At 37.4% G+C, this 21,363-nt stretch overlaps 1 protein-coding gene across 1 annotated transcript in view; it reads left to right on the forward strand.

Moving 5' to 3' along the window:
• Positions 1–21,363, forward strand: part of LOC111058380 (monocarboxylate transporter 12) — a 119,594-nt gene that overhangs the window by 82,855 nt on the left and 15,376 nt on the right. Inside the window, exons 2-8 of the mRNA XM_039432018.1 lie at positions 2,784–3,120; positions 5,386–5,529; positions 7,302–7,507; positions 8,394–8,615; positions 12,123–12,314; positions 15,175–15,423; positions 16,780–16,968. Coding sequence (XP_039287952.1) covers positions 2,784–3,120; positions 5,386–5,529; positions 7,302–7,507; positions 8,394–8,615; positions 12,123–12,314; positions 15,175–15,423; positions 16,780–16,968 — 1,539 coding nt within the window. The remainder of the gene's footprint in view (positions 1–2,783; positions 3,121–5,385; positions 5,530–7,301; positions 7,508–8,393; positions 8,616–12,122; positions 12,315–15,174; positions 15,424–16,779; positions 16,969–21,363) is intronic.

Here is a 21,363-nt window from a genome sequence, read left to right on the forward strand (position 1 = left end):
AGTAATGAATTGGAAATTGATAGGATTTTAAATTGATTTTTACGAGCGTTGGTGACCTGACATAAATATAATTCAGTTTGAACCCAGTATTATATACACATTATATACATTCATACAGTAGGTTTAATTCAATGAACTAAGGTACTACTGGCAGAATTGGGAGTGGTCACTATAGTGATAATGGCCGTATTTGATTGATATTGGTGTTGCTATCCTTGTCTATCATTTGATAAAGCAGATAGCTTTGTTGATTAGAGCTCTTTGTCCTGAAATCCTGAACTGAAATGAACACAAGAGAACTGTCCAGTTTATACCATCTTCAGTAAGCTGATAATCTTGTTACCACCGAAACTAATAATAATAATAAATACATCTATTCCCTGCCTTTAAAAAATACAAACAAGCAATTAAAACGTAAAAAGTACAAACTATCTAAAATACAATACAATAGGTCTATAAAAAAATATATTAATTAATATATTGAATTGTTTTTAAAAATGTAGTGGTTTTGAGAAAACCGTTATCTGATTATTCAAACTATTATGTCAGAATTATATGAATGTTAAAGCCTTTCAGTTTTCAAGTTCAAAGCAATTAAAAATTACGTCTATATTAGGTACTTTATAGAATCATTACTAACTTCTCCAAACCGAATTCTGACTCTTGTATGTTTGTTTTACTAGATGGTTTGTTTTTCAAAAATAATCACAGTATAGTAACTTGTGTAAAACATGTATTAACCTCTCCAAAACTTAAACCTAAATCTTGTTTTGTTTGTTCTTCTAGACGATTTGATTTTCAAAAATAATCAAAGTATAGTAACTTGTGTAAAACATGTAATCTCTCTCTTCTCTCTTGGGTTAACAGCCGTAGGGCTGGTTGGCAGCAGCTCTCCATGCTTTTCTGTCGTCCGCTTTCCGCTTCAGCTCGTAGTATGATCCACATCTCATATCCCGTAGCAATTGTTTCATATACTCCAGCCTAGGTCTTCCTCTCATATTCCTTCCCTCAACCATTCCCTCCATTATCCTTGTCAGTAGAGTGTCACGTCTGATGATGTGGCCAATCAGCTGTGCTCTTCTTTGCTTGATCCACTTCAAGAAGTTCCGGTTCTCTCCCACTCTTTCAAAAACTTGCTCATTTGTAATCATATCTCTCCAACTGATCTTCATCATTCTTCTGTAGCACCATGCCTCGAATGCAGCCAATCTTCTTTCCTCTCTCACCCCCATTGTCCACGCCTCACTTCCATATGTTGCAGTACTCCATACATACGTTTTCAACATGTTTTTTCTTACGTCGAGACTTATGTTTTTTGAGGTGAATAGATTTTTCTTCTTATTGAAGGCAATCTTAGCCTGGGCAATTCTGCTGGCAATGTCCTTGCAGCTTCTTCCATCACTTGTGATTTTGCTACCCAGGTAATTGAACTCCTTCACTTCATTTACTACCTCATTCCTTAGCTTTACTGCTGAGCTGTTCTCTCCTGTCCTACAACATATTAGCACTTTGGTCTTTCGGATGTTTATTTTCAATCTAAACTCTTCCTCCATTATTCTGTCCATTTCATTCAGTGTTTTCTGTAGTTCCTCTTCACTTTCTGCCATTACTGCTATATCATCTGCAAAACGAAGCATATCTACCGTTTCCCCATGAATTTTCACTCCTGTACAAACTTTTTCTCTCACTCTGTCGATAAACATGTAATAACCTCTCCAAAAAACAAACCTAAATCTTGTTTTTGTTTGTTCTTCTAGACGGTTTATTTTCAAAAATAATCACAGTATAGTAACTTGTGTAAAACATGTATTAACCTCTCCAAAACACAAACCTAAATCTTGTTTTTGTTTGTTCTTCTAGACGGTTTATTTTCAAAAATAATCACAGTATAGTAACTTGTGTAAAACATGTATTAACCTCTCCAAAACACAAACCTAAATCTTGTTTTTGTTTGTTCTTCTAGACGGTTTGAATTTCAAAAATAATCACAGTATTGTAACTTGTGTACAACAATAAAGAAAATATAGCATACAAATTAAGAAGATATCCTATGTCGTATTATGTTCCAAATTTCAAGCCGATTTTCGATCGACAAGTCGATAGAATATGTCAAGTAAAATTTCATTTTATCACAATACTAGTTTCAACTCTTTAAGAGCGCAAAAGAGAACTACATGGATCTAGGGCTATCGGCCTGAGTTAACAGTAAAAATTGCAACATAAACGCTCCATACCATGGGATATCTTCTTATGCTTTATTTTCTCTATGGTAAAACTTGGATTAACCTAAAATCTAACTTTAGATAGTACGATATACGATTCTAATTTTCAAACTGGTTTTGTTACTCGTTGCCAGTACACAAACCAGTAAGGTTTTGCTAGTTAAGCCGATAATTTTTTAGATTAAATTAAATGAAGTATTTTTTGTATTTTTAAGTGATTTTTTAAATATAATATTATGTATAGTTTTTGTGTAGATTATTTGGAAGCAATAAATTTGATTTGATTTGAATCCGAAATTTAACAGTGTTGTTTTTGTTGTTGTTTTTGAAATTATGTATTTTTTTGTACTTTTAAGTGATTTATTTCAAATATAATACTGTGCGTTCGGAAAGTCCCTGTGCACCAAGTGACATGAAGTAGTATCTATTCCACTGCACAGCGACTTTCCGAACGCACTGTACTATGTAGCCTATAGTTTGTGTGTATTATTTGGAAGCAATAATTTAAATTTGATTTGAAACCGAAATCTAACAGTGTTGTTTTTGTTTGTTTCTTCTTAGACGGAAAGCGAATGTTCGTGCAGCGAAGAGCTGGCTCGGCTGACAGACGGCACGGACGGTCACCCGCCTTCGCCGCCCCCGGGCGGGGCCGAAGGGGCGGGTGCGGCCGAGGGGGCGGATGCGGTGTCCTACTGCGAGTACCACGACATTCCACCGCCCCCGGACGGCGGCTATGGCTGGGTGGTAGTGTTTGCGTCGTTCATGTGCAACCTGATTGTCGACGGCATTGCCTACACGTTTGGAGTGTTCATGCCCCGATTTGTCAGCTACTACGGTGTCGGCAAAGGCACAGTGGCCTGGGTGGGGTCGCTGCTGTCGGGCATGTATCTCAGTGCTGGTGAGTCTAGGTTTTATCATTTAAATTCAAATAAGTTATATTACAGAGTGCGACGGAGAAACTTCCTTTTTTTAAAAGTAAATAGAACTTTTTGTATCGATCAGAAAGTTTGTATTTATTTCTTGTAATGTAGATACATAAAGTTTTGCTTCAATTAGTTTTGAATATAAAATCAGGTAGGTGACGTCACCCATTCTCCATACACTAAGTAAACCGATTTCTGGCGTTTGTCATGACTCCTGCTAGCATTGCAGGCGTTATGTTAGCAATTGGTCTTCAAATCTTGTAGGGTCCTTGGACGATTAACATAAACAAGGGATTTCAAAACCCCATAGAAAAAAGCACAAGGGTTCAAATCGGGAGATCGGGCTGGCCACTCCAAATCGCTCCTAATTAAGATAGGGCGTTCTGGAAAGTGTTCCCTCAATTGAAGTCACGTTCAGAAAGTCACTGCACATTTGCCATCTTGTATGGATGGAAATGATGATCATCATGAAATAATTCGTCTCACAGAACGATCGGAAAGTCCAAGAGCAGATGCATGTTTGCGCGCAGAACGCCTAGGTGATCGCAACATTGAAACTCTCACTGCCTCAATGTTCTCAGGTGACCTAATGGGCCGAGGGACTTCAGTTCTTCGTCTTGTCGCATTTGCAGTTTGTCTGAAAGTAGTGACCCACGTAACAACTGATTTCCGGTCGGGGTCAGTAGCCAAAGGGGCTGAATTAAAGCGATTTCGAAATGCGCGCGGGGTTGTGATCACAGAACATCCGCTCGAAAAATAAGTCTCAACTGCAAATGCACGCTTCAAATTTTTCCAATACATGAAGGTGACTGAAAATCTCGTCGGGAAGAAAACTTTATGATCTGACCTCTCTAACGAGACCAAATTTGCTGTAGGCCTACTACATCAGCTGATTGAATGGCGTTCACTTTAAAAAAGGAAGTTTTGCTGCCGCACCCGTTATTCCTAAGGGCAGTTTTCATTAGTCCTAAAAAATAGTATCACTTAATTATGAAATGATCCTCGTAGAGAATATTCAGTAATAGACTATAGTCGTTGAAGGTACGTTGTCACTGGTGCGTCTGGAACGAAAGTCGTTGAACGATGTGTCCAAGGGTATGATTACATTGGATGGGTATATGTGCAAGTGCACGCCAGGTTATGCACGACCAAACGCGCAGTTGAGACGCAAAATCTAGAAAGAGCGATTGGAACACTCACAGTGAACGCGTGCACTTGCTGGTTGCGTTCAGTGTGAGCAGCTACATGCAAGTCACAACGTGTTTTAATGTCTCCTTCCAGATTTTGTTTTATTAGCTCATACATGATCTGACGTGCATTTGCACTTATAGGCTTTCAATGTGATCACACCTTTAGATTTTGCTATTTCCTTTAAAATTTTTATGTTAAAGATGTCCAAAAGGTTATGTGTATTAATGGTTGGGTTCAGTGTGAGTAGCTACATGCAAGTCACAACATGGTTCAACGGCTCGCTCTTTCCAGATTTTGTTTTATTGGCTCATGCAATATCTGACGTGAACTTGCTCATATACGCATTCAATGTGATCACACCCTTAGATAGATAGATATATTTATTTCTCGATCCATGAAACATTTATAGATTCATAAGATCACGTCAAAATATTAGAACACATACATAACAGAGTACAAGCATAGAGAAACAATAGCGTAAGTAGATATCCCATGGTATAGGGCGTTTCAATTCAATTTCAATTCAATTCAATTTATTAATGTCAACAAAAAATTAATATACAATTCATACTTACAAACATAGAATACAAATTCTTTATAAAATAATGAATATAAAATATCATATTAAATAATATTGTTGCATCCCTCTTTAAGCAAAGCTTGTGATGAGGGATGGTGTATCTCTAGAATGTTGGATAGCATAAGATACTAATATACATCGTAATATTAATAACATGATTATATCTGTATTTTTACAGAAACGGTAAGATACAGATATAAAAAGCTTGGCATCAGCTGATTAAAAGTGAATTGCTCATGTTCGCGGCGCGAAAATCTGTACGCACCTCAAGAAATCTGGCCTCATTAGAAATGAAGGGGTCGCTCACGTATGGTCTTCAACTGAAGACAGCTGTCTGTGACTTGGCTTGTTTCAATATAAAACCATTAGTTTTCCTCTTCCAGACTATGATATAATATATTATTATAGATCATTGTAATGATTTTATTGAAGAATATTGATTGATTGATGTGTTTTGTGTTGATTGTAGGTCCGGTGGTGAGCGCGCTGACTAACAAGTACGGCTGTAGGACAGTGTGCATAACGGGCAGCATCATATCATGTGTGGCTTTCGTTCTCAGCACATTCTCGCCTTCCGTCGAAATTCTCATGGTTACCTACGGAGTCATTGGAGGTCAGTTTTATCATAGACAAAATATAGTATATGAAGATATCTCATGCTATAGGGCATCTATGTTCCAAATTTCACTGTTAACTCAAGCCGATAGTCGTAGTAGTTTTTTAAAGCTATGTGACGCTGATAGTCTCTCATACTGTGCCTTTCATACCCGGCCAAAACAGTAATAGAGAGTTGTCGACAGTAATCGGCTTGAGTTAACAAAAATCGGCTCGAAATTTGAAACATAATCGGCCTATACCATGGGATATCTATCTTATGCTAGAATTCCTCTATTGTTTTATTAACTTGGGATTAAGGGCCGTTTGTGATGTGCCAGTTTAAATCAATGGATCAAATCTATGTCAAGTTGAGATTAAATAAATCGTCAGCTGATTCAACTTAGTTTAAGCTTTCACTGTGCAAACGGCATTAATTAGCATCATAGAGAAAATATAACATGAGGAGATACCTCTCATTTTGTCCAAATGGAACAAAATCTAATCAAATCAATTTTATTGTTCACATTATTTGTAACATAAAGGGCGTTTTGTTCCAAATTTCACTCTTAACTCTAGCCGATAGCCCACGTGGTTCTTTTTCGTGAAGCTGGTAGTCTCTTCCACTGTGCCGATCATATTCTCTCACCCCAACAACCCAGTAAGGGCCAAGCCACACGGGAAGCGTTTTCCCAGGCGTTTTCAGCCAATCGGAGAGCTTCCTGCCCTGCCGACTGGTCTGATAAACGCTTCATGTGGCTTGGCCCTAAGATGATATCCCTTGGTAAAATAGAGCATTTTTTTGTTTTTTCTGCCCTAATAATCGAATATCCGACAGTAATCGGCTTGAACTAACAGTGAAATTTGCATCATAAATGCCCTATACCTTGAGGTATCTTCTCTAAACCTTAGTGGCATGCTAAATTCTATCTATGGTATATTAGTAGTAATGTATTAGTATTATCACATTCCTATGATTTATTTTAACATGGAGTTCCAAAGAAATCAGACTTTTTCTATACTATGCATTGAATCAAGTTTCACAATAATAGGAAGAATAAGCAAACGTTTGCCACAAACTCCTTCTGCTCCAGAATATATTGGAATTATCTGTTTTTAATGCTAGTCATCTTACGTAATTCAATTTTTGAAAACCAAGATAAATTATGATAAATGCCAGAAGTTTAGTCTATTCTAATGCAAGCAAGCAGGCTTCTGCCTTATGTCAGTCATCGATCTTCCGATTGTTTTAGGAATCTTCTGTTTGTCTTCTCAATTGCTGTTTAGACTGGAAAGTATTTTTGTGAGGTCAGCAGCTGCACATGGCATTCGTTGAAAAGCAAATCACCAAAAATATATTTTTGAATCTTCCTTAATTTTTTTTAGTATAATGCAGCATTCTTCAAATGGTTCGCTTTTGAATTTTTTAAGGAGTTTTATATTAAATCAATTTCGCCGCCTTAAGTTGCATCATTGATTCATTTATTTATTTATTCAAAGACAATAGATACAATTCAGGTGTAAACAATAGGCATTCGCTCAAAACTGTTTTCAACCTTTATTTGAAATTAACAGTCCAGTGTTATGTAGAGTTAGTTTATGCATCTATCTATTCTTCTATTAATTTATTTATTGGCAATAATTATAATGCGGAATGATTCAACAGGCATTTCTTCCAAACGACAAAATGATATAGTTGATTCGCTGACGAGAAAAACTTCTGTCCACACCTCATTGTGTTGTTCAAGTCTTTGTACTGGGAGACTAATATTATATATTTATTGTATACAGGTATTGGTTTCGGACTGATCTACCTACCGGCGGTGGTGTGTGTGGGCTACTACTTTGAGACAAAGCGGTCGCTGGCAACGGGCATCGCCGTGTGTGGCTCGGGAGTGGGCACATTTGCCTTCGCACCGCTCGCCACTCTGCTACTGGACAACTTCGACTGGAAGGGCGCCAACCTCATACTGGCTGGCTTGATACTCAACTGTGCCGTGAGTTATCGTGATTGTCCACTATAGTCAGATTAGATAGATTACAATAGACTTCAGCCAATAGAGTACAGCGTGGCTCGACCTTAAGATTCTCCATATATGAGTAGTTTAAGTATAAGCAAGGCCAGATTTTATTATATAGTAAAATTCGCGTTATAAAAGCAGTGGAAATGATATAAGCGCAGTGAGTTATAACATGAACCGTCGACTATCACCACATGAGACTCAACTCTGGTGGTGTTTAGGTGGGCAGTCCACTAGAACCGATTTCGTCCGAACTAGCATCGGCCGAAAACTACCGAACTCGTCCGAACGATCCCCCAACAAAGAAAGCTGTAGATGCTCGTCCATTGCAACAGGCTCATACGTCCATGCACGGCCGTCTCCGGCCGATCAAGTTTTCGATCCGAATTGAATGGGATTTTCCAGCTCTTTCCGGCCGAAGTCGAGCTGAGACAACATCATCCTAACCTCAAAATTGTTTCACAGTCTTGTCTGTTTTTGTTTTTTGAACTTGTTCTGTTTTATAAAGTTTTAAACTATGAACAATGAAAAGTTGATAAGTTTGGTTCAAGAGCATGTTCCATTGTGGGATATGGGAGACAGAAGATATCGTCGTGATGTTTAAAGGAATCTGTGGACAAAGATTGCTGAACAAATAGGATCTGAACGTAATATTATTGTAATGAATAACTAATTTAGTGGATATTTAGTGGACCTCGTATGTCTACAGCGCTATTGTTCAACAGCTGGCTTAGATCTTTGAATAGTAGACTTGAGATGCGCGTGAACACTAGCGTCAGTTCATCAATTTTCATAACGGCAAGGAAAGTTGCGTGAGTGAGCCACACCAGATTTTTTAGTGAAGTGAATGTTAATTTTTCAGGTGTTTGGAGCAATGATGCGGCCACTGGAGTTCCCGAAAGGCCCCAGCTGTAAGCCACTGCTGCTTCGTATGGCCGACGAGAAGCGATTCCAGATGGAGAGAGGCTCAATTGGGGGTTCCTACTTCATAGTGCAGTTGCCAGATGGCAGCCAGGAGAAGCGCATGAAAATGCCCATCAACATCGACCCTGGCGTGCACTCTAGCTTCAATCTCGATCAGCTGGTAAGTTGGCATTTTCAATCAATCAATGTCAATCAACATTCCACAGTCAAGCCGTACCGAACGCCAACCCAATCAGCCAATCGGAGAGCTTCCTGCCTTGCCGACTCGTCTGAAAACGCTTTGTGTGGGGTGTGGCTTGGTCCTGAAGCCCAATTTACATAGAAATAACGTCGGGTAGAGACGTGACGTGTTAATAAACATTCCACAGTCAACAAAAACATTCAACACCGTCCTGCCGTACCGAACGCCAACCCAATCAGCCAATCGGAGAGCTTCCTGCCTTGCCGACTCGTCTGAAAACGCTTTGTGTGGGGTGTGGCTTGGTCCTGAAGCCCAATTTACACAGAAAGGACGTCGGGTAGAGACGTGACGTGAGGATGGCACCACACGTGGCGTATGTAATGCTGACGGGAGTTTTCAGTGGCCCTTCTAATTCCTTTCAACATGGTTTTTTTTTGTTTGTTCTCATTTCATGCCGCATCCATACTCGTCAAGAGCGTACAAATGACGATGATCATGAGAGTGTGGATGGGTGGTTTGCCAGCGCTCGCATTCACTGGCCTTCGCTTGGCATAGCTGCAATTTTTGTCGAGCGAAGGCGAGTGGCCAGCCGAGCATCCACAAATGGTCACATTGCAGTGTGCATGACAAGGCCAACGTGGCCAAGCTTACTAGTTTGGCCAGCGACTTGGTGATAGTGTGGACTAGGCATAAAACAAGTCAGGGAGTAAGGCCCGCCGCAAAGTAGACCCTCGCGAATCCACGAAAAGCAACCCACGCCGTGGGATGTTTTGTAAACCATTGCTATAGAATTATTCATAATCAATCAGCTGACAAGTGGATTATTCATTGCATGTACCGGGTGCTTCAAAAAAATTTATACACACTTTAAACAATCGTAGTTTTACCGCTCTACAAGGCTAATGTTATATTTCTTCGCCAGGTGGCAGCATAATCGTCCCTCTATGTTATATTGTTAGTTGGAATTTGTAATATCAACATGGCGGACTTACGTTTGAGTTTTGAAGAACGTAAGCAGGTTATTAAGTGTTACTGGAAATTTGAGAATGTAAATGAAGTTCAAAGACTGTGAAGAAGGGAGTATGATACAGAACCACCTTCAATGTTAACAATTACAATTAACAATTACACGCATATATGAGACTAATTTGAAGTTCTTGGAACAGTGTGTGATGTGCATAAAGGGCATTCAGGTCGACCTAGGACCTTTTCGAATGGAAGGCACTGTAACTGGTATTAATTACCTAACAATGCTTGCTGATTCCATATTTCCTGCCATTCGTGCATTATACGGTAATGATAAGTTTTATCTCCAACAAGATGGTGCCCCGCCGCACTGTCACAGGGACGTACGAGCTTACCTGGATCAAAATTTGCCAGGCCAGTGGATAGGACGCAGGGGGCCAATCGAGTTTCCAGTACGCTCTCCAGACCTTACACCACTGGATCCCTTCTTGTGGGGAAACACACAGTAAAAGATGAGGTGTACAAACGTAAACCACGTAACCTAGACATTCTTTGGAATGAGATTCAAGCAGTGTGTAGAGAAATCTCATTGGACGTTTTGATACGATGTACAGAATCAGTGGTGACTCGTACTCAGAATTGTATTGATGCTGCAGGTCACCAATTTGAACAGTATTAACATTTGCTATTTATGTTTCATTTACATTGGACTTTCAGCTTTCTATTTTCCTGAAATTTAACTTTGTAGAACGGTAAATAAATTTTCTATGAAAGTTCAAAGTGTGTATACATTTTTTTGAAGCACCCGGTATTAGTATCATTACACAGATGTCTGGAGAAGCCTAGCAATGGTTTACAAAACATCCCACGGTGTGGGTTGCTTTTCGTGGATTAGTGTGGGTCTACTTTGCGGCGGGCCTAAGTGGTGTTCTTGTATGCCTCAAGAGACGGCAAAGAGACGTGGCGCGGGCGAGGAAGTGACCGTCTGCGTCACGTCTCTTCTGTGGATCATTCACCTACATGGGAGTGACGTGGAAGGGACAAAAGTCGCGCCACTTATCTTTCCTATTGATAGATAGCTGCACGTTATTTAGGTGTGTTTACGTTCACTCTCAATAAATGTATAAAAAATGTATAAACTAATTAACAGTGAATGTAAAACAGTGAGAACGTGGCTTGTGGCTAGTGTGGCCTGAGAAGCCCGCATACAAACTGTGAGGCCGTTTCAGATCGTCGTAAACTTTTTTATGTTGATTGTCATTAAAACTAGTCTCAGAGACTAACCATTAATTTTAATTTCACTATAAATCTTTTACTATGAAAAACTATAAAACTTCAGTTCATCCTTTGATGGCCCAATTAGTTCTGAGATTATGAGAGCACTAAAAATTATAGTCTGCGTACACTATCACAAATTGACTTTTTGTGTAGTTGAGAAGTTGATATTGTGGTAATTATTCATATTGAAAAAAAATATAAAAATATCAAGAAATTTTCAAAAACCACAGATTTATTGATACTTATAGATATTTAGATACTTTTCTAAGTATCAATAAATCTGTGGTTTTTGACAATTTCTAAGTATTTTTATTTAATAAAAAATTGATTTCAAACTAGTTAAAAAGGCTTCCTTCTCTTCAGCCTCCTCCTGGTAAGATCTTCGTTCTGTAGAAGTTGGCTTGCCTCAGGGTTGACATGATGATGGAGTCTCGACTCATGCCGCATCGACTTATCTCACTGGACATCAATGGATTGTGTAGATCTCTATGCAAGTCATTGTTTCTGATGGTCCAAGGAGCGTTGACCATATTCCTTAATTACTTTATTCTGAAATTTCTGTATCATATTGATGTTACTTTCATATTATGTTCGGCAAGGTCTATAAATACAGGTCATGACACAATCCCGTGATGCATTACAAAATCCCCATTTTATGGGGTTCTAGTTTACCAATTTTCAAATTTATCAGCTGCTATCATTATAGATTGAACAACATGATGTGTTATTTTGTTATATTGTTCAACGGATATTGATTGGCTTTGAATTGTAAAATAAATTTTTCCGACAGAATAATAATATTTAGATTCCAACTAGGATCTGAATTGTTGATTTTTAGATTTAATTGATCGGGAATTTGAAACTCTTTTTGAAGTTGGCCTCGCATATTTCTGTCTTGTCCCAATGCCTTATGAATCATAATCCTTAAGTTACAAGAATAAGAACAATTTTTAATAATAAATAAATGAATAATTGAAATTACATTATTAAAAAAATGAAAACCTGTATTCACATATTATCTGAATTGTTTTTGACATGCATAATTCTGTAACGAGCAAATTGAATTGGATTGGTACCGCCATAGAGACCTCATAAAATGGCCGCTTCATAAGGAACACGAGTGTTATAACCTGTATTTATAGACCTTGGTGTTCGGGCTATGTAGCAGTGTATTAATACACAAACTATATTCTGAACAGTTCACAAATTTATGATAAATTTCTAAAATGGCTGACTTTGCAGGTGCCCGGCACGCCGATCACACCTGTGCCAACAATGGCAGTTCTGCCAACCATCACAGAAGCGAAGGCGCCCGACCAGAGCGGCTCGAGTGGCAACTCTAGTTCTGGGTCGACCACAGAGTTGAAAAAGGACGACAAAAGCCAAACAAAGCCAGCCAAGAGTGAGGCAGACGTTGACAAGGACAAGGAAGAGGTGAGTGGCTACTTCTGTGGTTTTAAATACTATACAAAAATTATAGTTATAATTTATACAAAAATTTTAGTTCAGTAATACTAATATAAACAGAAAACACAAAACAGATAGATTCAAAAACACTTAGAAACTTACACTAAGTGTAAGAAAGTTTAAGACAACTGAGTTTGAAGCTGTTTTCAGGTTTCAAAAGAAAGCTTTGATAAGAGTTTTTGGCCTTTCTAATAGATGTTCTTGTATTTAAGGAACACAACCTTTTTAATGCACCGGCTATTCAAACATTAGAAGTAACTCTCTTTGTTTGTAGGAATATAAATCTTTTTGGTCAGGGACGGGTGACGCATGTATATAGTACACGTTTTAGAGGTCTCATCTACCCAAATCATGGACCCACATTACTTGAGAAAGGCACATATTACATGGGGATAAAAATTGTTCAATGCTTTGCCACGTAGAATTCAAGACAGTGCTACACATGATCGTTTCAAAGAAAGTCTTAAATATAGTCTCTTGAATATTTGCCCATATAAAATTGAGGAGTGTAATGGGGTATTTATAATTGGAATATATTGGGGTTATATTATGTATGGTATTGTGATGGTATTATAAGGTTGTGAGAACAACCCTAGACATTATGGTAACAATTTATAATAGGGGAAATCGCTTGGCTTGCGAGAGGTTAAATTGATCTAACTCTATAACTCATGAGAAAGGAACTATATTTTAAAATAATAAACAAAACAGTTATATTTTGGAGAACTAAGTAATCGATTTAATCAAATTGTAACTCAAAATGAAACTGGAAACTTAAATAAAAATAATATTGAGAAAACTTTTTAAACAAACAATAGAATAATTACAGGATTTGCCTTCAATAAAAAAAGATGAATAATATATAATAATAAAATTGATAATATTAGCTCACTGAACTCACTGAACCAGGAAAATGGTGTCTCGGAAAAGAAGGGTAGAGCCGGGCCCGATTATCTGCAGTAGATAGCTCCAGGTCCCGTCCTCGTAACCGACTGACTAGAGCCTCTCATTTTATCCATAATTTTACTTGTCATGAATTTTCACCGTCGTCAGCAATTTATCTATTCATTGTGAAAATTCATGACAAATAATAAAAATTATGTAGTTCTATTACATCCCCGGGTCCCCCTAAACTTCGACCCGAAGTTATCGAAAAAACGGCATCTCTCTAAGTTAATATGTATCATCTATTCATTCATTCTTCATTCAAATCAAATCAAATACCTTTTTATTCACAAAACCATAATACAAATTTATAAAATTCATTGTTTTCATTTATAATAAGTTGACGTTTCATACATCACTAGAGCTTTGCTCTATCAAGTGATTTCATGTGAAAATGTTGTAATTAATCTATATATATAAAAGCAAAATGGCACTCACTCACTGACTGACTGACTGACTGACTCACTCACTCACTCACTCACTCACTCGCATAACTAAAAATCTACCGGACCAAAAACGTTCAAATTTGGTAGGTATGTTCAGTTGACCCTTTAGAGGCGCACTAAGAAATCGTTTGGCAATATTTTAACTCTAAGGGTTAAAGTTCGTCTTTTAGCATGTATATTCTTCTCCTCCCAATCTCTTAATTATAATTGAAATTTCCATATCATATGTTACTATAGAACTATAATCTAGATAGAGTACCTCTTCGAAACAGTTGTTAACTGGCAACTAAATAATAATTTTGTCAGGTTGGCATTAGTTGAGTTGACTTTGTTAGGTTGGCACCAAATTGAAGATTTAAATGCATTATCGCGGAAAAATTGATTGGGCACTGCTACTTCAATCCTGGGAATATTATATTACTAGCCGTCATGCTCGCTTCGCTCGCCATATCCGTTTAGTCTGGACCCCGACTGGATTGTCCTAACATGATAAAATGCAGGCGAGCGAAGCGAGCCTGCTAATCTCATTCTTGGACAATCCAGTCGGGGGTCCAGACTAAACGGGTATGGCGAGCGAAGCGAGCCTGACGGCCAGTAATAAATAAAATAGATGGACTGGAATTTTTGATGCTGTGCCGTCTTTTTCAACTGGTGACTGAACCGTAGGGATGTGTAGTTTGAATTTTCAACCGTCGAGACCACAGAGTATGTAGTGAGAACGAACAGAGGCAACCGGATTGAAATCTTATATCCTGTTGCCTCCGTTCGTTCTCACTACATACTCTGTGGTCTCGACGGTTGAAAATTCACAGCATGACTACGAATCATCAGTTGAGAAAGATGGCTCAGTCATAGAAAATTTCTGTATAATGAACGTTTCTAAGGCTCGGTTGCACAAAACCCTGCTGAATTTTAACCGTGATTAAATGCCACAAGAACTAATCACACTGAAATTGATCAATTTTGCGACCTGAAAACTCTGACACCAGACTTGAGCCAGCCAGGTCACTCGATATTATTATTGTATAATATGTACTGTTCGTTCTTGTTTGAAATAATTTATTATATTTTATTCGGCAAGAAAATGCATTTTTCAATGTTTTGATAATATCTTTTCATGATTGAGATTAGATATTTTGTAAATTAATTGTGTCTTCATTGTTAAAAAACGATCTGGCAACATTGCGGAGCTAGAAAAGTATAGTGCTCTATGCTTTGTTGAATGATAGACAAGGATAGCAACAAAATCAGGTGCTGACTTTACAACTCACTTTATAGATAGTTGATGATTTTTTTAACTATGTAATAATTTCACTTTTTGTGTAGTTGAAAAGTTTATGTTGTGGTAATTATTCATATCAAATAAATTTAATATAATACCATTTTCTAGTCTTTTTATTTAATTTGTAATAATTGTTTTTGCTGTTGTTTCGCAGGTGACCGTGGTGAAGCGTGTGCGCAAAGAATCGGCGACCGGACCGCCGCCTGTGGGCGTGTCCTCGCCGCACGTAGCGGGGCCGCCGGGGGCCGAAGGGGGCAAAGGGGGTGGTATACCCCGCAACGCCAGCCAGCCGGCGTTCACCACCCACGTCAACTTGCCCAAGAATGGGTCGGTGCCCTTCTTCGACCGCATTCGCAAAACTAGTGCCGGTGAACGGTACAAGCCCTCGTTGCAGGCTATCAAGGTAAGTTGCGTTTATATTTTATCCTTGAAGGTCCAAATCCTAAAGGGGTGTTAACTTCAAGTTAATACAAGTTTTGTACAAAATGAATTTATGTGGCAAACTTGAATTCAAGTTTTCATAACCTCAAAAGTATATAATTATGAAGTGAAAAATCTCATTAATTTCAAAGTTTTTTCCTTCATCTGCATCATATTTTCTTATTTAGTTGTTCCCGGCTGAAGTATGACAGTCGTAAAGTCCATTGACGGTTTAAATGAAATTATTCAGGCGAGGTGGAACTTACATTAGGAACTCCTGTTATTTGTTGAATTTGTACTTTTATCAGTTTATTTTATCTGTTCTTAAAAGTCTCTAAATTACCTAAATAGCTTTGAATGGAAGCTATAAACTTCCTACCTTGTCATAGTAGTAACTCTAAATAGGAAGTTCTCAATAAATCCAGTTGAAGAATATCATTTTTTTTTTCAAATTTGCACTCTTTCATAGTCGATCTACCTTGATAACAACAACCTGTTCATTTGGAACCAAGCCACATGAGACGTTTTTCAGATGAGTCGGCAGGGCAGGAAGCTCTCCGATTGGTCAAAATATCAGCTGATTCCCGAACGCCAACCCAATCAGCCATCTGCCGTCTCGTCTGAGAAACGCCTTATCTGGCTTGGCTCTTATTGCTTCACTGTTCTTGGAAACTGTATTTTGATAGATTTAATTCAAGATCCTCATGAGTTGAGGGTCTCATCTAGCCTCTTTACGAAATTGTGACATCTATTGACGGATGTATTCAGAAAGGTTTTTTAATTTTAAAATGTTTTTGTTTGTTTTGAATTGTAAATAGAAGTGTGTAATTGTATAATGTGGAAGTGACACATAACCTATTGTGAGGTCCACGTTATAATGGCAGTGGAGAAAAATAAGAGAGAAACGTTGCCGTACCTCTGTCTTGTCAATGCTTCCTATAGACGGTAGCTGATACAGGTCTATTGATGTAATATTAACTGTTCATTCTCGTTTAAAATAATCAATATTATATTTCATTAAGCAAGAAGTTATATTTTTAAATAATTGAATAATGAATTTTCATGATTAAGATAAAATATTTTGTTGAATAATGATTAATTCTACATTGTAAAAAGACGATCTGGCAACAGAGCAAAGCGAGAAAGAGATAACGCTATCCGCTTTGTTGAGCAATAGCATTGCTATTCAACCACTGCCATTATAATGTGGACCTCACTATAGCTACATTTGGACTGTTGTATAAATTAGAATTGGGACCGTTTTGGACGTGAGCCTGTGGTACTCTTCTGAAAGTTGTGTAGTTGTGAATGATGATTGAATGGTTATGGTTTGACGTAGGTGTCGAGAGGCGGCACTGGCAATATGAACTCGAACGGCGAGATGCGGAAATCGTTGCATCTGCGTCTCTCGTCGCAGTCGACCATTGGCGGCAGTCGTAACAACAACTGCGAAGAGATGTGGTCCAAAACTGAGGTCAGTCATTTTTATATTAATTCATTCACAATGTTTCTTTTCATTCACTTTATTTTAATCTCTATTAATAATCATAATTTCTCTGGATGTTGGACGACACATCCAGAGGAGTTTATTCATAAATTCATACATACATTACATTATATTACATATTTTTTAATATAACAATATTCAGGGTTTAGAAAGTGATATTTTACTATATAATATATGTGTCGAGGTTATCATCAAATTAATACTAATTTATGCTACAACAGTTAATACAAAAATTCCAAAAATCTAAAACTATATCTATTACCCTAAGCATCACCTAGTACAAAGATACTAAACCGAGGTACTATTTTCTACCTATAAAATTACCTCATTTAAAAAGAATACTACTTAAATCTAAATCCTACTTACTATTAGTTCCTCACTATTTTGTATCCCAATACTGAATAACCAATGTCTAATTTTTCTTTTGAAGCTATTGAAATTTTCCTCACCTTTGATTTCTAATGGTATTCTATTAGATATTGTAGACCCTAAATATCCTAGTGATCTTTGCCCAAATGCTGTATTCATCCTTGGTACTTCTTGGTTGTAACGTTCTCTTATTCTAGTATTATGGCTATGATTTATGATATGGTTCCTATTTTGATATTATTCATGACAGGTTGACATCTGAACAAGACACAGGAGGTAATCTGTCCCTACTACTGGCCATGTTACTGTTGTCCCAAAGATATTACTAAAAATTATGTTCATTTCACTTGCAGAAACTCTAAAGCGGGCCATTTATATCAGCATATCTGACAATTTGCTCCAACTATTTTGGATCTTTCCCCACTTACGCTCCGGCTGGTTAGTCAAACATCCCCACTCACGATCCAAATCGAACCAGAATATCCTTTTACAGTATAATGGATTTTTTTGAATTGAGACATTTTTAAAATGATGTGATTCTTGCCATCTTGGCAGCGAATTGAATTATTTCTTGTTATTTAAATATCTTAATATTCTTTACAATGTAATTTACCATTGTCACTATGTATTTGACTTGTGTCAATATTGTATTATTGTACAATGCATGACATCAATAAAATTGAAATTGAAATAGGCGGCTGACCTTGCGTGGTCGGCCAAGTCAGTTGCACAGTTCACCAGACTTCCGACAGTATTAGCCCCGCCCACAATAAACCTATTCACGTTCCGACGTCGAATTGAAGGACCTCAAGTTGGACAAAATAGTGAATGGCGGAGTAGGGTTTATACCGGCGCGATATTTTCAAGAGTATAAAGCAGTACTCGAAGTAATTTTTTCTGGTCGGCGAGAATATAACATCAGTCGGAAGACTGTTTCAGAGTCGCAAAGCTGTAACAGTGAAATAAGCGTTATACGCTTAGTTAGTAGATAATCTGCAGGAAATAGTCATGCTGCCGAGTGCTCGACTTGGAACGGACTTGTGCAAGGAGAGTAAACAAACCTCTCCTTCAGGTACTGTGGACCTCTGCTCTCAATAAGGAGTTGATAGACCAGGCACAACAAGAAATATTGTCTTCTTTCCTTGAGCTTCAGCCTCTGCAGTGTCCGATAAAAAGGTGTGATGTGATCATCTCTCCTTCAAATATAAACCTAACAAAATAAAAAGACTAAGAAATTGTCAAAAACCACAGATTTTATTGATAGTTAGAAAGACCGGTTTCGCTTGTTTTACACCATTGTCAATTTCTGATAAACTAAAACTAAATACAAGAGCAGCAGAATTTATACTAGTAGGCGAGTACTGCTATTGGTCAAGGGCATGAACGCCTGCCATTGGCCCAGCTAGACAGTCTCCTCCCACTTAACGGTATTACAGAAACTGTCTATCTGGGCCAATGGCAGGCGTTCATGCCCTTGACCAATAGCAGTACTCGCCTACTAGTATAAATTCTGCTGCTCTTTTATTTAGTTTTAGTTTATCAGAGATTGACAATGGTGTTGTAACAACCGAAACCGTTCTTTCTAACTTTCAATAAAATCTGTGATTTTTGACAATTTATCAGTATTTTTATTTAATTTGTTGTGTAGTTGAGAAGTTGATATTGTGGTAATTATTCATATTGAATGAAAAAGACTAAGAAATTGTCAAAAACCACAGATTTATTGATACTTAGAAAGACCGGTTTCGGTTATTACACTATTGTCAATTTGTTTGTTTGTTTGTTTTTTAAAGCTTTCCAGAGACTCTAATCAGAGTATAGGAGTTGTCAAAAATCTATAATACATACAGTATTACAAAAAAAGAAGAAAACAATCACACAAAGGAACCCTCTCTACACACAAACTCTTCTGTGGTATAGAATACTCCAAGCATCAAAAAACTTTTTAATCCCTTCTCAAAAACATTAACATCTTCACAATTTTTCAAGTGAGTAGGAAGCTTTCTAATAAATTTAAGGCCTATATATGTAGGTTTTTTCTCAAAAAGAGCTGTTCTGTGATACAGTGAAGCATAGTCTCCTCTATTTCTAGTATTGTATCCATGCGAATCAGCATTTCTAGTCATTGTCCGTCTTCTAACATGCATCTGATAAACTAGTTTTATCTAGTTTTCTAGTTTTTTATCTAGTTTAATCTAGTTTATCAGAGATTGACAATGGTGTAATAACCGAAACCGAAACCGGTCTTTCTAACTTTCAATAAATGTATGGTTTTTGACAATTTCTTAGTCCTTTTCATTCAATTTTTATTTAATATGAATAATTACCACTAAATCAACTTCTCAACTATATAAAAAGTGAAAATAATTTGATCTCAATGATGGAGATTCATTTTTAAATAACTTGAAAATATCTTTTCGTAACGAGTGAAATATATTAGTGTTTTCATTATGAAATATATTAGATAATTTTTAACAAGAATGAACAATAATTGATATTATATCAGATATACCGGGATGATTTGAATCGAGCTATCTATTATAGAAGCTGTTCTGATATCAACTATTCATGTGCCTACTCTAACAACATTTTTTTTGACTATAATATTCAGACTCTGCCTTGTTTTACAATTTGTATTCTTGGCTGTAAATAAATTGAATTGAAGGCGTTGTAAATATGAAAATCGGCAACTCTAAAGTTTTATTATTTCCACTGACTTAATAACATGAAATCTCACTACAAAAAAATGTATTTAATCTTTGACAGTGAATGTGTTGGCAGCTGTTACTCATGTTTGATGCGGGTTACTCATGCCACACTACCTGTTGACGAGACATCGAACCAAAAGTAAGTCCCGATTCTCACAAAAACGGAGGGCGGTCACTTTCTTGCCCTCGCCATGTCTCTTTGCCGTATCCTGTGGCGTACAAGAGCAGGCACGCCAGACGCTAGTTCCTCGCCTCTTGTTCAATATGAGAACGGATAAAACAGTTGAATTAAATAGAATGGAATTAAAATGGCAATATATGGTGTGCGCTTCTCTCTGGCGTCCGTTCTGTGTGAATTGTGCCTTACTTTTGGTATTTTAGTTAGATGTCTCGTCAACAGGTAGTGTGACGTGAGTAGCCCGCATGCAAACTGTAACAACTGCCTGTGTGTTAGGGTATGATAGTACTGAATGCAAGTGCACGATTGGTAATGCATGAGATGAGAAACGAAATCTGGAAAGAGTAATAGGAACACTACACTGAACAAATGGAAGCGTTTGAGCGGCATTGTCATTCATCCCTTCATTATCACCTGGGCTAAAATACACATAAAGAGTTGCCTTCGAAATAAATAAACGCGTGCATTTGCTGGCTACGTTCAGTGTGAGCAGCTACAAACAAGTCACAATGTGTTTCAATGGCTCTTTCCAGATTTTGCTTTTTGGTTCATGCAAGATCTGACGTGCACTTGCACCTACATCCAATGCAATACATACATTGATCCAATATGATCATACCCTTACCAAGATTCACTGTCAAAGTGTGTATACATTGTTTAGGATCCCGCTGTATACACTTGCGTGGGCCGTTTAGCCTATTGATCAGTTCTTATTTGTGAGATATCTGATATCATTCATTTCTCAGAAAATAATTTTTTATTAAGGAATAACATTTCTCAGTAAGCTTCCCCATCGGATTGAAATATCTAAAATACACAGAAATAAATTCCAACTTGAGGTTAAGAAATATTTGCTGGAAAAGAGATTTTATTCTGTTGATGAGTACATGAATGTGTAAAAATGTCTTCTTTTATATCCATGTTTGCATTTTGTTGAATTGTAGTATTGACTGCACTTGTATGTAATCCAATGTCTAATGCCGCATCCACATTTTGGCCCAATGAAGGCCAATGTCGACCAGTGCCAGTGTGTGGATGGGTAGTTTGGAAGGTATAGTGAGGTCCACCGTCCACGTTGTAATGGCAGTGGAGAAAAATATGTGAACAGCGTTGATGATCGTCTGCCTTGTCTATAAATGTTAATAAAACTGTTCATAAATT

This window comes from Nilaparvata lugens, chromosome 7 (genome assembly GCF_014356525.2).
Source record: "Nilaparvata lugens isolate BPH chromosome 7, ASM1435652v1, whole genome shotgun sequence".
NCBI lineage: Eukaryota > Metazoa > Arthropoda > Insecta > Hemiptera > Delphacidae > Nilaparvata > Nilaparvata lugens.